The sequence below is a fragment of the Monodelphis domestica genome, chromosome 3 (genome assembly GCF_027887165.1).
Source record: "Monodelphis domestica isolate mMonDom1 chromosome 3, mMonDom1.pri, whole genome shotgun sequence".
NCBI lineage: Eukaryota > Metazoa > Chordata > Mammalia > Didelphimorphia > Didelphidae > Monodelphis > Monodelphis domestica.
The window spans coordinates 153,016,120-153,034,777 of record NC_077229.1 but is presented as its reverse complement, the minus strand read 5'-3'; the positions used below and the strand labels follow the sequence as shown (position 1 = coordinate 153,034,777).

At 32.7% G+C, this 18,658-nt stretch overlaps 1 protein-coding gene across 7 annotated transcripts in view; it reads right to left on the bottom strand.

The window, feature by feature from the left end:
- The window catches only part of CSMD3 (CUB and Sushi multiple domains 3), a 1,668,414-nt gene that overhangs the window by 422,558 nt on the left and 1,227,198 nt on the right, over window positions 1–18,658 (bottom strand). For all 7 annotated transcript variants that reach the window (XM_016431868.2, XM_056823169.1, XM_056823168.1 and 4 more), the window contains 2 exons: window positions 14,071–14,197; window positions 12,091–12,293 (listed from right to left, as the gene is read on the bottom strand). In XM_016431868.2, the coding sequence (XP_016287354.2) occupies window positions 12,091–12,293; window positions 14,071–14,197 (330 nt within the window). The remainder of the gene's footprint in view (window positions 1–12,090; window positions 12,294–14,070; window positions 14,198–18,658) is intronic.

Here is an 18,658-nt window from a genome sequence, read left to right as displayed (position 1 = left end):
CTTTTGTAACCCTATGTGTTTTATTTTGGGCATTTCAAAACATTTTTCTAGGAAGTAGCCCCCTGGCTTCACCAGACTTACAAAAGACAAAGTGTATCCTTATTGAATACTAAGTAGTAAATGACTTGCTCAGCGTAACATGGTCCACATATTTTAGTGATAGGACCTCTATATAAGACTTATCGTTAAAGTTGGCTCTCTATCCATTAAAAAAGGTACTTCTCAATAGTTCAATATAGAGAAGAAATTAAATAAGATATCAACTTATAAATGCTAAAATAATTTATCTGTATTTTAGTTTTCAATATATATATTAATGTGACTTTTATATACAATTAAAATGCAATTAAATATCTCTGAAAGAAATTTGCAATAATGTTCCTTAAAAATCTGTTGAGAATATCTCACCTAATTCTAAGTTGATGAAATACAAATAGAAAGAGATATTCAAATGCATTTCTTGTTAAGAAATATTCAATCTTATCAAGTCAAGCTTTATAATATCCTACGGATAAATTAAGAAGGAGCTAGCTAGTTGGCGCAATGGATATAGCATTGGGCCTGGAGTCAAGAAGGTCTGATTTCAGACACTTACTAGCTATGTGACCCTGTGCAACTCACTTAACCACTGTTTGCCATAATCTACTGGAAAAGGAAATAGAAAACCACTCCAATATCTTTGCCAAGAAAACCCCAGGGACAGCATGATCCACAGGGTCATGAAGAGTCAGGCAGGAGTGAAAGACTGAACAACAGCAAGTGATAATTTTGTTCTTCTTCTAAATATAAAGTTGGATGGAACCCTTAAAACAGTTTAAAAACACATATACATGCAGAATAACCACATATAAATTATTTCACTTTACAGTTAAGCTTTAAAGGTTATTCTTTGAAAATGTCTGCATTTTAACTTCAAAAATAAAAATTGGTGTGTGTTTGTGGTGGGGGGGGAAGGGTCAGAAAATCCCAAACAATTATTATCTAGAAGAGATAAATTGAAAATGCTAAGTTCAATCCAATTTGTTTTAGAATATACTCCAATAGCTATATATGCTTTATTTGCTCAAATATGTTCTGAACAATTGGAAATATATACAGTATATGTAGATAAATAAATAGATAATAGGTAAGTAGTTGGATAGATAGAAAGGTGAATAGATACATATTCTTTACTATGGTATTGACCCTATTTCTGATTTCTGGATTGTGTTTGGTTAAAAATGTTCTAAAAATTAAAGCAAACTGGATTGAATTCAGAATTTCAATTCACCTCTTTTGGATAATTATTGCTTTGAGACTATGAATTAGGTAAAAATAAGCTGTGTTTTTTATCAGAGCTAAAATATGATCTCCAGATAATCTTAGAATTATTTGGCTAAAGGGTAAATTTGGTTATTCAAAAAAATCTCATTATATCATTAGGTATCTGGAGGTGCCATATAAAAACAATCTATAGTAAGCTCTTCATTATGAACCTTCAAGATGCTAAAACTGATTCAGAGAGAAGGGAAATGACTTGTCCAAGATCCTAGATAAGTGCAAGAGTTCTAAATGAAAAGAAATTGAACATAGGGATCCCTGTGGGACACATATTAATTTAATTATTTAATATGTAGTAGTTTTATGTTTTAAATATTGTTTATTTTATTAAATATTTTACAAAAACATTTAATCTAGTTTTACGAAAACATTTAGCAATATGCATAGGGTCCATTGGTTTGGGTCCTCTAGTCAAAGAAAAGATGATGAGGCTTAGGATGTGAAATATGATTCAACAAAAGAGATTAAGAAGTAGACACAGAGGAAAGAGGGCCAAGCAGGGCAGTAGCAAAAAACACACAACAAAGAAGTTGCTATTTAGATGTGATACCTGCTGAGTTCTCTCACAATAAGAGCTGCTCACTTCAAGTTTATTGGATTTCATGTTGTCCATATGTGTGCACACAGTCCATGAGCTGTAGAATCATTTTTGAGAAAAAATTTTGTACATTTTTTTGCATATTTCAACCACAAAGTAGGATCTCTGCTTACCACAGAAAGCAGGCCAGGGTTAAGTGAAGCAGACAGCTTAAAGCAGGTAATTTTTAGGGCATCTTTCCTACCCCTTTCCTCACACCAGGAGGTGATCAGCACAGTCCTTAAAAAAGGCTGCTCACATACCCAGGGAGCTGCATATATATCACTGCTGCTTTCAGCAAGAAGCTGACCATATGCCCTGGACCACCTGCACGCAGGGTAATAGCTCCCAGCATATCTACATCTGCTGCTTTGTCACTTGCCTGTCACCACAGGACTTTTGAGGTGGAAGTAAAATAAGAATGAGACAGTAAAATAGTAAAACGGTAAGTGGTAAAATGGTATGGGTGATGTCTTTTGATTCACTCATAAATTGGATTTAAGTGACATGGAGTTGCACAAAGTTGCCAGCTTCACTCTCTCTTCAGAGTCATTAAAGTCTGACGGCAAAGCAAAAGTCAAGACAACTGGTGATGATACAGTGGATGACCCCTTTTCAATGTCTAACCAGGCTCTAAGTGCTCCACGGTATCTGCTTTAGCTGCCTTCATGGACATTGGAACAAAGTGTCTCATCTGCCCATTCTACAAGGGGAAGTCTTCATTTCCTAGAGGTAGACATCTCCCTAATTTATGATCAGGCTTGAGATTTATCAGTTACCCTCAGTCTCATTTAGCCCATCTGCTGAAAGAGTTTACTGGGGTGGGACTGCTGCCTATGCTATAGCTTCTTGGAGCCACAGGTGAGAGCTAGGTGGCAGGAGGACACCCAAGGAAGGAAGCAGCCCTGAGTAAAAAGGGTCAGGGGGAGCCTCTAACTAAGCAAGCCCTCACAGCAGAGGTAGCAGACTTTTCTGAACTCTGTTCCCCCTGCCATACCACCTCGAATGTGCCCTATCTCACCTGATCTCAGAAGGTAAGCAGGATGGGCCTGTTAATATTTGGATGGAAGACCATCAGGGGATACCTGGTGCTGTGTGTGGCAGCCTTATAGAGACATGCCTGCCTCACCTATACACACATGCACACACTGAAGAGAATAGAGAGCTGATCTGATAGCCTGGAAGACCAGGGTTTCCTACCATTATCTTGGAAGCATACGAGATCACAAAGCAATCATATAACTTCGAAGTATTACAGGCAACCTTCTAAGATTGAAAGTTGTGGTACAATTGTCAGCCTACAATGGGAGAGAGTTTCCTCATAGCAAATTACCTACATTAATAAAACAATATATCTGCACATACACAAATATAGCCATAATATCCACAAAATTACAGATAAACACAAACATAGAAAATCATACATGAAGCAACAATACAAAATGTAGAGAATATTAGTTTTGGACTTAAGAAGAGGTGTGTATGAATCCTTCTGATGGCATTTACTTGCTGCATGATGAGAGGGATTCACAAACTCTTCAAGATTTAGTACAATCTTTATCATAAGCTTCTTAAGCATCTGAATCCCAGGCAAAATGTAATTTATTGCATGCCTCATGGCTAGCAAATTCCAACTCCTCATACTTTCACTCTCTGTAATATGTTCATAAGTATACATGCACTTACACTTACATAATATGTACATATATAAAAGTAATATGCTTCTAAGCTTATATAGTTCTAAACACACATGCATACACATATGTTCTTTCACCAAGTTATTTTTGTGTCTTCTTAGTGTAGGATTGATCATGCATTCTCAAAAACAATACAAGTGAAAAGCAAGGTCTGATGGATAGTTAACAATCTCAAAAGAGTTCAAATATAAGTCTTTAGTCTACAACCAATCTAAATTTAGATAAGCTCTTCAAAAGAAGGATGAACACTAGGTAAGGGGTAGAAATGGGAATAGAAATACACAAAGATAGTCTTAATGTGTAGAGATTACAATCTGTGTTGATAGAGAGAGTACTCAAATGAATTTAAAAAATATTTTCAAGGCAAATAAATGAATATATTTTAATGTTTATGTCTTTTTAAGTATATACCTAGCTTTTAATGAGGAAAGGCTCTGGAAGAGCATACATTAAAAAAAAATGATAGGCTCAAGTCAACTCTTTAGATTTACAAGTTTTCACATTTGTCCCTTCCACATTTGTACTTTTATGCTTGAATATTTTATAAGAAATGTCACTATATTTTAGATTGTGCAATAAATTTGCACGTAAAGGGAAACCAGTCTGAGGAACTGCAATATCAACTGGAAAGAAAATTCAATTCATAGTCAAATAATTTAGCAAAGTATTTGAAATGCAGAAGACAAGACAGAAGTGTATTTCACTCTGGAGGATTTTGCCCTTGATAGAACCCTTGCTTTGTAGAGTATCCATCAATCTTTTCAAAAATGTTCAACATCATTAGTAGGCCTGAACTCTGGCAGCTACTCAGAAACATTGGCTGTGTATAAAAGTTCATTATGATTCTACAGATACTACATAATGATATGGTAAGTTAGGCTAAAGTAAATGACAGCATGTCAGAAGCACTACCCATCATCAGAGGAGTGAAACAAGGCTGCTCAATGAGTGCAGATTTATCCCATCTACTTTCCCCAGTACTATTCATGGGATGAATAAGAAACCAATAAGCTAATATTAGAATACATGTCCTAAACCTAGGAAAAAATTTGTCCAGATCAAAAAATCCTTGAGACAGTAATGTAATAACTGTTAAATTCCATTTGCTGTGCTATAGATGTGCTTCTAATTAGATTTGGGGCATGTCAGAAACTTTCTGCAGTCAATGTAATGCTATCCATGCATTAAAAATAATGCTGAAAAAGAACAAGATCAGAGAGGGTCAGAGAAAATAAATTTAGAGCATTGAGGAATCTCAAGATAATCCTTTTCCCACATTTTCTAGATAAGGAAACAAGTTGAGAGGTTAAGTCACTTTCAAGGAAGACACAGGTAAGAAGAATCACAGACAGGAATTATAGGATTATAAATTTAAAGATGAAAGTGGCCTTAGAGGTTTAATCCAAAACACTCATTTTATACAAGAGGAAACTTAGGAAAGAGAGTTAAATTGACTTGGTCAGGGTGACAGGGCTAGAAAGTATCTGAAGCAGGATTTGAATCCAGTTCATCCTAAGTTTTATTACACTGCCCTATACCATAAATCATATAGGCTCCTTATGTCCTCAATCCAAAGCCAATGTTTTTCTTCTGTGTAATTAATTCCTCTAGTTGAAAAATTCTAAAAGAAAATTAATAAATATAATAAAAATGAAATTCTGATGTTTTGCTGTACCTGGTCCATTGAGCAAAAAAGAAGTAAATTTTAAAAAGGAAAAAATTACAAGGAGAAGTCAATGTCAGGGTAACTGACGAAACAAAACATTGGTATGTCTTTTCCACCAAATAAAAAATTAACCACATATAATTTATTGTATCAACCTGTCACAAAGGACAAATTGTTTTTCTTTATTAGGTTAATTGAAACTATCCATGTGACAATATATTAAACAGAGTAATATTGTAAAGTTCTGTGGGGGAAAAGGTCATGGACCATGTCTTTGGTTCATCCTTTGGTACATTCTAAAGCTTCCCTAGGTGGCTTGGTCTTCAGAGCTCATTGTATGAAAAGCAATAATTTGTGTAGGAGGGTGATCTGCCTGGAGTCGGAAGTAACCTATGATATGGCCTGGAAGAAAGACTCAAAAGATGAGAGGGAAGAAAGGAAGGCAAGTGAAGAGTCTCCCTCCATGGCATGGCCTTCCTGGGCATCTGCTCCATTGTTCCACCAGCAATAAAGTAGGGAAATAGGGAATTTTATAGCCCTATACACTCTAATTTTTAAAGCCCTCTGCAATCCATATTGGAATACAATTAGAGGACAATGTCAGTTATTTCTTAGTAAGAAAGGAAAAGAGGCTGTAGGAAGAATCAAAACCCTGGGTTGAATTCTCAACAAGCACTAAAGCCATTTGTGGAATAAAATGGGGGCACAATCAATAGATACAATGGGGACTGGTAATTGACATCTTTGAGTCTTAATGCTAAAACTGTATTACATATTGCAGTGTATCTACAGACCAATAAAGAGCTGCTTAGTTCTTAGAGAAACAATGAGTGTGCACAGTCTGTGTGGTAGTTATATTCATATAATTGAACTATTTTTTTGCCTCTGTTTTTTTCTGAGGAAAGCACTCTATATTGTTAACTAAAGCATATGTCTCATTAAATTGTGATAGCAAGCCTTGAATGAAATGCAATACAAAAGAAGGGCAAAGTTTTCTCAGTAGTCAATCCAAGAGAATTATTAAAATTAGGAGGCATTTATTAAATGACTTTTGAATTGCATTTAATCAAATCATTTCACTCAAATTAAAATTTTTGTTAAGAAAATGAGTTGTAAGGTAAAAAAAAAAAACGCAGTAGAAGTATGGGATAAAGGTAACCAGATCTCCACAGAGAACTTTGCATTTTTTCACATCAAGACTTCAAGAATGGTATGAATGGGATTGACATTGTTTGTTCCATATTATTTAAGAGGGATATTCAAATAGTTATCACCTTTGTGCTTAAAATAAGTGAGATCACTCATCAGGCAAGAATAAGAAACTTTGAAACTTTAAAGAATATAGAGTAGGTACTTTAAAAGAAAATACAAGCAACAGAGCAACATGGAATGAAGCTATATGATCTATACAAATAAAGCATCATGATATTGTGGAACGAATGATGAATTATGCATTAGAAGATCTATGATCATCTTCTATATGGGTAACCTTAACCAAATTTAATCATCTTAATGGATAGATTGAGAGAATGGGGATGATTTTATTTTTAATGACTTTGGGAACTATATTATTATTATTATTATTATAACCATTTTATAAAAGAAGAAACTGAGGCAGATAGAGGTTATGTGGCTTTCCCAAAATCACACATCTGGCAAATATCTGGGGCTGAATTTGAACTCAGCTATTCCTGTGTTCCTGACAATAGATCAATGATTATATACATTATATTACCTAGCTTAAAAAAAAAACAGCTACATAAATGATGATAATGAAATTAAACAAGGTCTATCTACATAGTATTCATGAACATTTTGATAATGACATTTGAGTAACATATTCCTATAAAGTTTAGTACAAGGTGTCCTACCTACTCATTCTCTTTACATGTTGAAATATTTTCTTAAATATGATACCAATTTAATCTCATTCATTTTGATTTCATGGTTTTTATGACTGTAACATAGCTCTTTGAGAATAAAACCTTTTCCCCAAATACTTTATTTTTGCTAATTAGAAATATATTTTTTAACATTTGTTTGTTTTTTTTAATTTAGATTTCCAAATTCTCTCCTATCCTCCCTCTCAACCACTCATTGAGAAGGCAGTGTGCAGTCATGCAAAAACATCTTTCTATATTTGCCATGCTGTGAAAGAAAACAAAGACAAAAAAGGGAAAAATGTGTTTTAATTTACATCCATATTCCATCAGTTCTTTCTCCGTAAGCAGATAGCATTTTTCTTAGATAATTGTATTACTGAATATACCAAGGTCATTCACAGTCAATCATCTTTACAATATTGTTGTTCCTATGCAGAATGTTCTCCTACTTCTGCTTACTTTGTTTTCCATTAGTTCACTGAAGTCTTTCCACTTTTTTCTGAGAGCATCCTGCTCATCATTTCTTATAGAATGATAATATTATATCACAAATGTATATCAAAACTTCTTCAGTCATCTTCCAATTGATGGATTCCAAATTTTGCCACTACAAAAATGGCTGCTATAAATATTGTTGTACATATAGGCCCTTTCCCTTATTAAAAAAATCTCTTTGGGATACTGACCTAGTAGAGGTATTGTTGGGTCAAAGAGTATATACAGTTTTATAGCCTTTAGGTCTTACTTCCAAATTGTTCTTCAAAATGGTTGGGTCAGTTTACAACTCCACCAACAGCACAACTGAGCTCTGATTTTCTCACATCCACACCAACATTTTGTCATTTTCCTTTTCTGTCAGACTATCTCTTTTGTTAAAGGAAGAAAATTGGTAAAGGGGGAGAGAGAGGTAGTCATGTATATTAAGATGATAATCCTATATAAGAAAGTCCCAAAATCAGAGTATGAAAATATAGTAGGGACCAATTTTGCACACACCAACAGAAATTTTATCATTACTCTAGTATTATAGACAGAAAGAAGAAATAGATGAATTACTGTAACAGTTCACAGTCCTTGCATTGGCATGATATAGTGGTGACAGAGTACTTCAATCATCCAGACATCTGAAGAAACATCCTTTCTTCTCTAAAGCTGCACAGTTAATATTTTTTATTTTGGCTGGCTTCAAGGATAATTTTATCTGTTAAAAGGTGGATGAAGCAATGAATGCGATGGTCATTGTGGCCCTGACTCTGACAAAGAAGAACTGGTTGCTAAAATACAAATGACAGGGACAATGGGAGGAAATGCCACCTTCATATAATATTTCTGAAAGGAGAGAAGTTAGGGATATTTAAAACATACATTTGAGGAAAGCAGATTTTAAAAGTTTCAAATAAAATTCCATATGAGAAGTCATCACAGAAGAGATGAATAAATTATCAAAAATGAAATACAGGACATAGAAACAACTTTGATAAAGGAACATTGTCTAAAGAGAACAATGTAACTACAAAGCAAATTTATTGAATGAACCATAAAATAAGGATCCATTAAGATGCTGTATTTGTATCAGATATCATGCTAAGTCATAGGGATAAAAAGATAAATTAAAACTGTCTGTTCTCAAGGAACATAGGTTTTATTAGAAATGGAAGGAATATATTTATATGTAAATACACACACACACATGCCATGTAAGTGTCATTTGGGAAGAGAGGCAATTTAACTATAATTCTGGAGAGACAACTGTAATGTGAATGAAGAGAAATTGAGCATAGAGATTACAAAGGACTAGAAGGACTCAAGATAGTGAGTCATCTCTTCTCTTACAAAAGATGACTTATGAATAAAACTCTTGAGAAAACTTTGCCATCTTAAGAGGAGAATTGTTGAACTATGATCTATAGTAAAGTTATAGTTGACTGAAATGACTTTGGTTGTGCAATTTCTCACTGAGTAAGGTTACTGGAATATTTAAATGCTTTGCTTTATTTTTTCTTGCATTATTTAATTATTAATTTGATAGTTGATGTTTATTTATATACATGAGACAAAGAGTTTGAGATCTCTCTCTTTCCCTCTCAAGTAATTTTGGCAGTTGGCTGGCAGTTAGGGAAATTAGGAAAGCAGATCAGAAAGTGGTCCTTGAGCTGAACTTTGAAGGAAACTAGGGATTCTGAGAGGCAGAAATAAGAAGGTACTGCATTCTAGGCACAAGGCACAACCTATATTGTTGTTGGAGCAGGAGGATAGTAAATTATTTTTCCAGTCCTGAGAACAGTAAGGAGGGAAGTTTGGATAAAATATAGAATGTATGAAGGAATGTAATATATAATTAGTTTAGTTAAACATAGTAACATCCCTAATATGTGAGGGAAAGATGTTTAGATAGCAGTTTGAGAAAAGATTTGAAATTTTTACTAAGGTTCAAGCATAGCAAGAATCAACAGTGTGATATGGTTGCTAAAGGCTAAAACCACACCAATGCAGCTCCCAAAAAAATTGAATGTAGTCTTTTGGTATTTGAAGGGAAAAGATAACTGGAATGTGGAAAAAATAGTCACTCTACCCTCAAAAAAAATCTTCAGTTGTGTTAAGTACTGAGCACCACATTTTAACAAATGAGGCTAACTTGAATAGTAAAAAGCCCTGAGTACACTCTACAAAAAAACTGAATGAGGTAACTGGGGATGATTTCCTAGAGAAGAGAACACTCAGTGAAATAGTATAACTTCCTTCAAGCGCTGTCACTTGAAGGGGGGTTGTATTCTCCCTGCTTGGCCCCACTGCTCACAATTATTAACAAAAAAAAATTATTATTTCATCATTTGAAGAAGTTGTCTCATCCTGAAGTTATCCTATACCAATGAAATCATAGGTCAGTCTATATTCACATCCCTATCTCTAACCATGCATACAATGTTTGGTCTCATTTTATACAGAATATGTGTGCATATAGTTATATATAGGTGTATATATATACATATATTTATATATACATTTGATCTATTGAACTTTAAACTGGAATTCACGTGACTTAAGGGCAGTACTTTTAAATTAATCATTTCTTCATCATTATAACTCAAAGGAATCTTCAAATTCCAGTGAGTAATGATCTTGTAGGAAAATCTTAATGAAAAAAAATTTTATATATAAGACCCATAGGTCATTTCTAATCCTTAATAAATGTAAAGAACTATTGTTTTTGTTAGACAAAGTAGAATGGGATCACATCATTTAAAAGATTTTCTTGGCTGAGGTTGTAAGAGAAAGACTTTAGTCTGGAGTCAGTCAACTGGTATTTCTTTTAAGCATCTGTCAACTCCACCAGGAGTACAAAGGAAAGCTAAACGCAGACCTTGACCTCAAGAAGCTCATACTATAAACAAGAGACAACATATGAACAATTATATGCAAATAAGCTACATACAAGATAAGCAATAGAAGGAAGCATTAAGAGGAATGGGTGAATCTGTCAGAGAATATGAGCATCTATTAATTGTCTACTATATACTTTACTGTTTTAGGCACTGGGATTACCAAAAGAGACAAAAGACTGTCTCTACCCTCTAAGAGTTCATGATTTAATGAATCAGGAAAGACTTCTTATGAAAGATAAGACATTAGAATAGAACTTGAAGAAAACTAGTAAGGGAGATAGGAGGTAGAAATGAGGAGGAAGAGAGTTCCAGGAAAGGGGGGAAGGCTAGGGAAAATGTATGGAGTTAGCAAATATGGTATGCTGAAAATAAGGAAGAGTAAAGAGGATAATGTCACTGATTTCAGAGACCATTATGAGGAGGTGTAAGAAGTAAATAATACTTTTTTTTGTTTTTTTGATGGTAAATGAATGGAAAATTTGCATATCAGTTGGATAATTATATGGTTTCAAAATAAATGAGTAATAGAAGTAAAATTAATATTTCAATATATATATATATATGTCCATTAAGCTTTCAGTAGCTATGAAAAAAAAATATGAACAAGATGCACCATCTATTGACTGGATATTTTCTCTGGTTCTTCTTCATTCCTGGAATATTCTCCTTTCCTCTGCTCTGACTACTATTCTCCATGGTTTCTTATAAGTCTCAACTAAAATCCCACTTTCTAGAAGAAAGCTTCTCCAGACTCACTTAGTTCTAGTGCCTTCCCTCTGTTAATTATTTCTTACTTATTCTATACATAGCATGCTTGTATATATTTGCTTGCATATTGTATCCCTAGTGCTGAGCACAGTGCCTGTTAAATGGTAAAAAATGTTATTGATTTAAACAGTTAATTTTTAAACAAGTAGTATGATGGTAAGAAAAGTAAATTATTGGTAACAAATTGCATTCCTTTGTCAGAGAAAACATTTCATTTAAGTATATATAAATGTTTTATCAAATATTATATGTGTATAAATAATATAAGTTTCAATTAAATATAATTATCAAAATTTTGGATTTATTGAACATAAAACAATTTTTTCTTATGTACAACATAATAAAAATGTTAATATCTTAAAAATTCCATAGTTCTTCCTTCTATTTTTGGCTATATTTTAATCACTTAAACTAAAATCATCTTTTTCTCAATCAGTTTTTTTCAAAGCATATTTGGTAATAAAAAAGTACAGGCATCTTATTTAAACTTACTTGCTATATTTTCTTCACTAAAATAATATTCCATGAGAATATTCCAATAAGAAAATCAGAGAAAGATATGTTCAATTGTCGTTGAGAAGTTAACGCACAGTAAATTGAAATTGACTATGGAAGGGAAATCCATGTTACTAGTGAAATAAATTTATAATTCTAATATTTTGTTAAATAGAACCAGGATGAATCTATTTCTAGATTTTTTAAATACCAGGAAATTAAAAAGGCAGATTTAAACAAATTAAAGGCAAGTAAAAGACTTGACACACAACAGAACATACAAAAGAAATATGAAACTTACTTGAAAACTGAATGGCAAATCCAGATTTGCTGATGTAAAAGTCTGTGTCAAATTGTATTGTTACTATGTTTAGTGTGCTGTGGATACCTTCTGGAATGAGGGATCCACTAATTTCTTTTAGTAACATCTCATTTTCAGGTGGACCATCCCAAACTCGTAGTATATCATGTGATGCCTCAGTATCAAAGGCAAGAAACTGTAGGCTGTGAGATAAACATATATGTCTTTCAATATTTTGAAATTATCTTAAATTTTAAAGGTATAAAATATATTTTACATTTCCTAATATGTTCCATGCAAATGTTCCATGGTCTATCTATCTATCCATTTACTATCTCTCTATATACACATCAATTAAACATATGTAAATGAGTACATTCATTATGTGTCAATTTTTTATCTGCAAGTTCATAATTAAAGCCACTACAACTAATCAGTGATTTTTATCAGCAAAGTCACTGTTTATGGTTGTATAGAGAGCATGAACCCTCTGCAGTTTATAAGGTGCCATATATGAGTTATTTTGGTGAACAACTTCATCATCTTATGGTTAACCTGATAATGGGTTCTCCCTACTTAGCCTAGACCTCAATCTGAAAGAGTTTAGAATATGTAGCAGAACATACTAAATACATTTGAAAAATACACCAAAAGTATCAGAACATGTTTTGACATATAACAAAGGAGATTTGATTGCTTCCTTTCTTGTACTTTATTAATGAACTGTGTTGTTTTTTGAAATTCATAAGAAATCCATATGACACTGGAACATGAAGTACACAAATTTTTTTTTAAAAGTTTTTCCACATAGTTCAGCAATACAATTATCTGAACATCCTCATGCCTGGGGAAAAGTTGATGGAATTTCATGCTTTTCATTTTTAATGTGTGTCACCAAACATGGTTAACTGTGTAGAGATTCAATATCAAAATATTTTTTCCTCTAAATCTTCACTGAAAAATTATAAAAATATATATCCTATTTGCAGAAGTAAATCATTATTAGAAAGAAAAGAACTGATACCAGTAAAAATAACTTTAGAAAAGTAAATTAATATGAGCTGTTATTGTAATATAAAGAAAAGTCCTTTTAAAACAAAACTTCTAAAATTTGAATTGAAGCTTTCTACAAATAATTAGAAAAAATTTCTTTAATTCTTTATGCTATAAGGGAAGGAAAAGTTTATATAGAGATATAGAAGCAGCTACTTATATATTATGATTTTGTGATTCTCACTCATATTTTATTAGTACAACTGACTAAAATTCTCATCTGACTTACAACACATGAGAAGCTATAGAATGATTACTTGGGAGGGGTAATTTCTTATTAGGTATTAGTTTATTAGGTGGATTTATAAAAGATACACTATCACACCATTTAATAACAGCAATATACTAGGCATATGCTGCATGTCTATATGGCAATATGCTAAATGCAAAGAGCATTGCACTTGTAGTCAAGGAGACTGGTTCAAATCCCACTTGTGACATTTACTAGCTGTTTGACCACAAACAAGACTCTTAATCTCTCTGTTACTCAGTTTTTTCACCTACAATACTTTTCTTTTTTTAGCAATTTAAAATGTGTAGCAATTTCCTACTGTGAAAGAATCAATTAATAACAAGACTCAGGTCTATTCTACCAAGGAAAAGTAGGAAATTGTGAAATCAGGAACTGATTACTATAGGATACTACATACGGGACTAGGAGTTAAGGGATTTGATTCTAGTTCTAACTCTATCACTAACTGAAATACAGTAGAGATCTTAAAACATTTTCTGACTGCCAGTTATTAATTCTTAATTTGTAAATCTCAGTCTTTTTTCATGTTAAATTAATTGAGCTAGATAACGGCATTCATCTAGCTTTAATATTATAATGTCCCACGCTAATAAAATTCAGTAGTTCATGTGGAAAATTCAAATCTCTGAGTATCTGTCAACAAGAGCAAAGATTTAGAAGTATAAAAAAAGTACCTGACAATGTTTCCTGGATCCACCTCAATCATCCACATACACCTGAGATTATTGTCATAAGGAAAGGGGTAGCCAGGAGATAAGATTCTTCCTGATGATTCTCCTTTAAATCGGCCTCCACATTCAGCTAATAAACAAAAACATAATTATTTGAAACAAATTAAAATTTTATGTTCATTTTAACAGTTAAATAAAAATTTCCTGGAGTTCTCTAATATTGGAAAGTTTGATAAAAATTGCCAAAAAGTTAATTACCTAGACAAATTAACAATATTAAATGTAGAGAAAATGGCAAAATTCAAAACAATGATCCCATAAATGATAAAATGAAAATAATAGGAGAATTTTAAATACATATTGAAAGTTACAGACAAATTTTGATTTCTAAATATTTTATAGGGAAAGGTAGAAAAAGAAACAGGAGATTTATGAGAGGAAGAGGAAAAAGAAGCAAAGAGAGAAATAAGAAAGTATTAGATAAGATTTTTTAATTAGTTTCAAGGATAAAAATAATCATAATTGTCATGTTTCTATGAAAACATTATTTTGTATTTTTCAGGTCATCTATATTTCATAGAATACTGAATATTATCTTTTAAATCAATCATTTCTTTTCTTCTCAGTTATTTCAACCTGCTTTGATTTTTCAGAATATTTTAAATTTAACTTAATTCAAACTTAACATTGTCTTTTAATATTTGATTTATTAAATTTATTATGTAAAATCATGTTATTTTATGAAACTAGTCAAAATAATGTTCTTTTAAATTTTATGACATCAGGATTATGCATTTCATATTTAGGTAAACATTAGCATATCCAGAATTGTTCATGAGTATTTTCCCCCATAAAATGAAATTAGAAATATATATTTATAATTTTTTATTTTTATTTTCTACATTGAGAGGGAAATGAAAATGTTTTAGTGGAATCATTGATCTAAGAACAAATGCAAACACTTGTAATGAATTATAGCTACTTTGACATAATTTTTAACCTTACCATCATCTCATCCCTTTTACAAAAAAGTAAGGAAACATTCTCATTTGAAAGCACAGAAAATGTTTGAATTAAGTAGTAAATGATTTATGAAGTTTCATATATCTACCTACTTCAGTATTTTCAATGGCCTTTTTATTATGTGAAGATATGAAAAAAAACAAGAAACAAGGGTCTTAGATAATGCCAAAATTTGGGGTAGTGGATTCAAGTACTAGTTTTCCTACATAAAGGCTTTGCAGGCTCAACCATTACTCTGCTTCTTGTAGTTCAGTAGTTTTCAATTATGTCTGACTCTTCATGACCTTCTTTGGAGTTTTCTTGGCAAAATTACTGAAATAGTTTGCCATTTCCTTCTCTGGCTCATTTTATAGATGAGGAAATGGAGGCAAAATAATTCAATACCTTGGCCAGGATGACAAAACTTCCAAGTATCTGAGGCCAAATTTAAACACGGGGAAATGAATCTTTCTGACTTCAGGTCCTATACTCTATTTAATGTGCCATCCAGCTGTCCCTCTTATATAACTCTACAACTTTATTTATATTTCCTCCTATGTTTAATATTAAATTGGTGGATAGTCAAGATGAGGATTAATATAAATTATTACACAGTGAAACCAGAATTTCCTAGAGTTCTCTAGTATTGAAAAACTTGATATAAATTTTATTTTAAAAATAGCCATAAAATGATTATTTTATCTCAAAAATGGCTAACAACAGTTAACACTTTATAAAATGGCACATAAAAACTTAATAATTTAGTTCTTTTGTGTTTTATCATTACCTAGACAATTGCCTAGGATTAATCACCAAAGGTTTGGCTCACAAAAACAAATTAAACACCAAATTTATTCACTATCTTATAATTATGTGCAAGCAATAATTATTTCCCAGGGCATTTTTTTACTCATGTTTTCTCCATTATTTTGCCCTTAACTATCTAATGTACACTAATTTATCAACGATTTATTTAAACTGCATTTTCTCTTAAAGGCAAAAAAAAATTTTAATCCATATGGATTTTATCAGTTTATTGTAACTTTAAATTGAAACATTTAATATCTTTCATTGTAAAGTTTCCAAATAATTATTTTAAAATATAGCAAGTAGACTAAAAGAACAAAAAGGTATTAGGGGAGGACAGAAAAACACATTCATGAAAAAAGGAAAGACTGAATGAGAATTGAAAATTATAAGCAAAAGACAGCAGCTTACAAAGGTATTATAGTGTAGTGATGTTGACAGTAGAAAACACTATCTAAAATTGTATATAATCTTCCATTATCATGAACATCATCATCATGACTGCCTGTTCCCACCAGCTTATAACTATATTCCTTCATCCTCTAACATTACAATTTTTAGCCCACTTTTCCCAGAAAGTTTTAAGAAAAATCCATCCATTTATTTTATAGTTATCAGAGGATGAAAATAAAATACATTTTATCACTTCAAATGTAATTCCAAATCTGCTCCCTATCACACATATGATTTAAAAAAAGCTGAACTTTCAAAATAGTTTTTTTTTTTCTCATGTGTATAATCCTTTTAGGGGAAAAATAGGAGATCTCTGGGTTTAGAAGGTCATACTTTAGTAGAAAACAAATTTTTAAAAGTTTATATCTTGCTCTTATATTGAATGATTTTTTAATGTTGTGATTGACATTTAAGTAAATCATTACATCTCATTATTTCCAGTTTTCTAGTTTTGCACTAGTATAATGAACAACTTTTTTTCTGAAAAAAAATGCATTTATATAAAAAATACAAAATGAAACAAATTAATCAAAGCTTTCTATGTAAATAATGCCCATGTATCAATCTTTGATTTTATACAGGAATTCATCATAACGGTTTTGCTTTGGCATTTAATCCAAAATCTGATTGTGGGTGCTGTCAGAGCAATCATTCTAAAATTTAGACATCAATTAAATCCACTGAAGTCACATAGCATATGGTGACAACATATATTTACCTCTAATGTTAATTATAATACATTTGTAGTGGATAGCTAGGTGATTCAATGGATAGAGATCCAGGCCTATAGATGGGAGGGCCTATGTTCAAATATGGTTTCAGACACATCCCAGTTGTATGTACTTAGACAAGTCACTAAACTCTCATTTTCTAGCTCTTCTTTTATCTTAGAACATAGCACTATTTCTAAAATGGAAGGTAAGGGTTTAAAAAAAAGATAAAAAAAGATAACATTTGTGGCAGTTTCTTTCCTACCATAAAAATTCTAACCTCAACTAGCTGTAGGACAGTGATGGCAAACCTATGGCACATGGAGTGTTCTGTGTGGGCATGTAGCCACCCTCCTCATGCCTCCACCTAGTTCCTTACTAGAAAGGCAGAGGGACTCAGCCAGAGCCCCTCCCTTCCCCTTCTCCACTGTGCCTGATGACATTTTTTCACATCCTTTGACCCTCTGCCCAGTAGCCAATGAGAGTGCACAGGGGGTAAGGTGGACAGCTCACAGGTGGCAGAGTTGGAAGGGAGGAGATCACTCAGGCCACTCCCTTCCCCCCTTCTCTGAAGACATTCGTCATTTTACCTGCCCCTCCACCCAGTAGCCCAATAGGAGCGCTTCCTCCCTCCACTGTGTGAGGTAAGGGGGATGGGGGTGGGCACACCCAGCATTGAAGGGGGAGAGGCACAGCATATGATCTCTGTCAGGGGTGGGGATAGGACTTGGTCTGGGGGTTGGGGAGGGGGCAGGGCCTGGCACTCTGTCTCTAAAAGGTTTGCTGCTGTGGTCTCACTATAGTTCTGTAATAGATATTATAATTATAAAATGAATTTTTAAATTACTATTCAGATGGCATGTGAATCCCAATTCAGAAATTTACTAGCTATGTGATAATGAATAAGAAATATGACCATTAAGAGTCATACTTAGTTGTTGTTTTTTTCTATTTTGAAAAATGGTAATGATAGGTACTGGATCTCTGATTTCACTGGTATTGAGAACTATATAGTTTTCATATGTTCATATACCACCTCTATCATTTCAGATTGGCATCTTTTCAGTAACTTTTAGATTGGAGAGCTGTTTAGAGATACTTTAAGAGACCTGCCCAGGTCTCTTTGGGTCAGAGGTGGGACCTCAATTGAAGCTGTCCTGATTCCAAGGCTAGCTTTCTATCTATTATGCCAAGTTGCCTTTAAAAAAAGAGAATAATATGAAATGGGAATTAAAAAAAAAACACTAATACTACTTTCCCCAGATGGTTATTTTTGGAGGAAAACACTTTTCTATATTAATATGATTATATTTATTGTTTTTAATTTTGGATTCAAGTGGTCATTCCTGCATTATCTATCTCACTTTATTGAAGTTGAGGAATTATCAGTGGTTCCCATGGATCTCAAGCATAATTTCTCATTCAGAACAGGCATTTCGTTTTAGATATCCCCTCCAAAACCATGTTTCAAGATGACAGTTTGTTTGGTGCTAGGCATGGAGATTGTGAAGGTGAGACTACTATTAGATGTAAGAGAATACTTCTTTTGATGGACCAAGAAGAGATTAACTGTGTTTCCTCTCTTCAATACCTGAGAGGAGGAGGATTCTAGAGGTCTC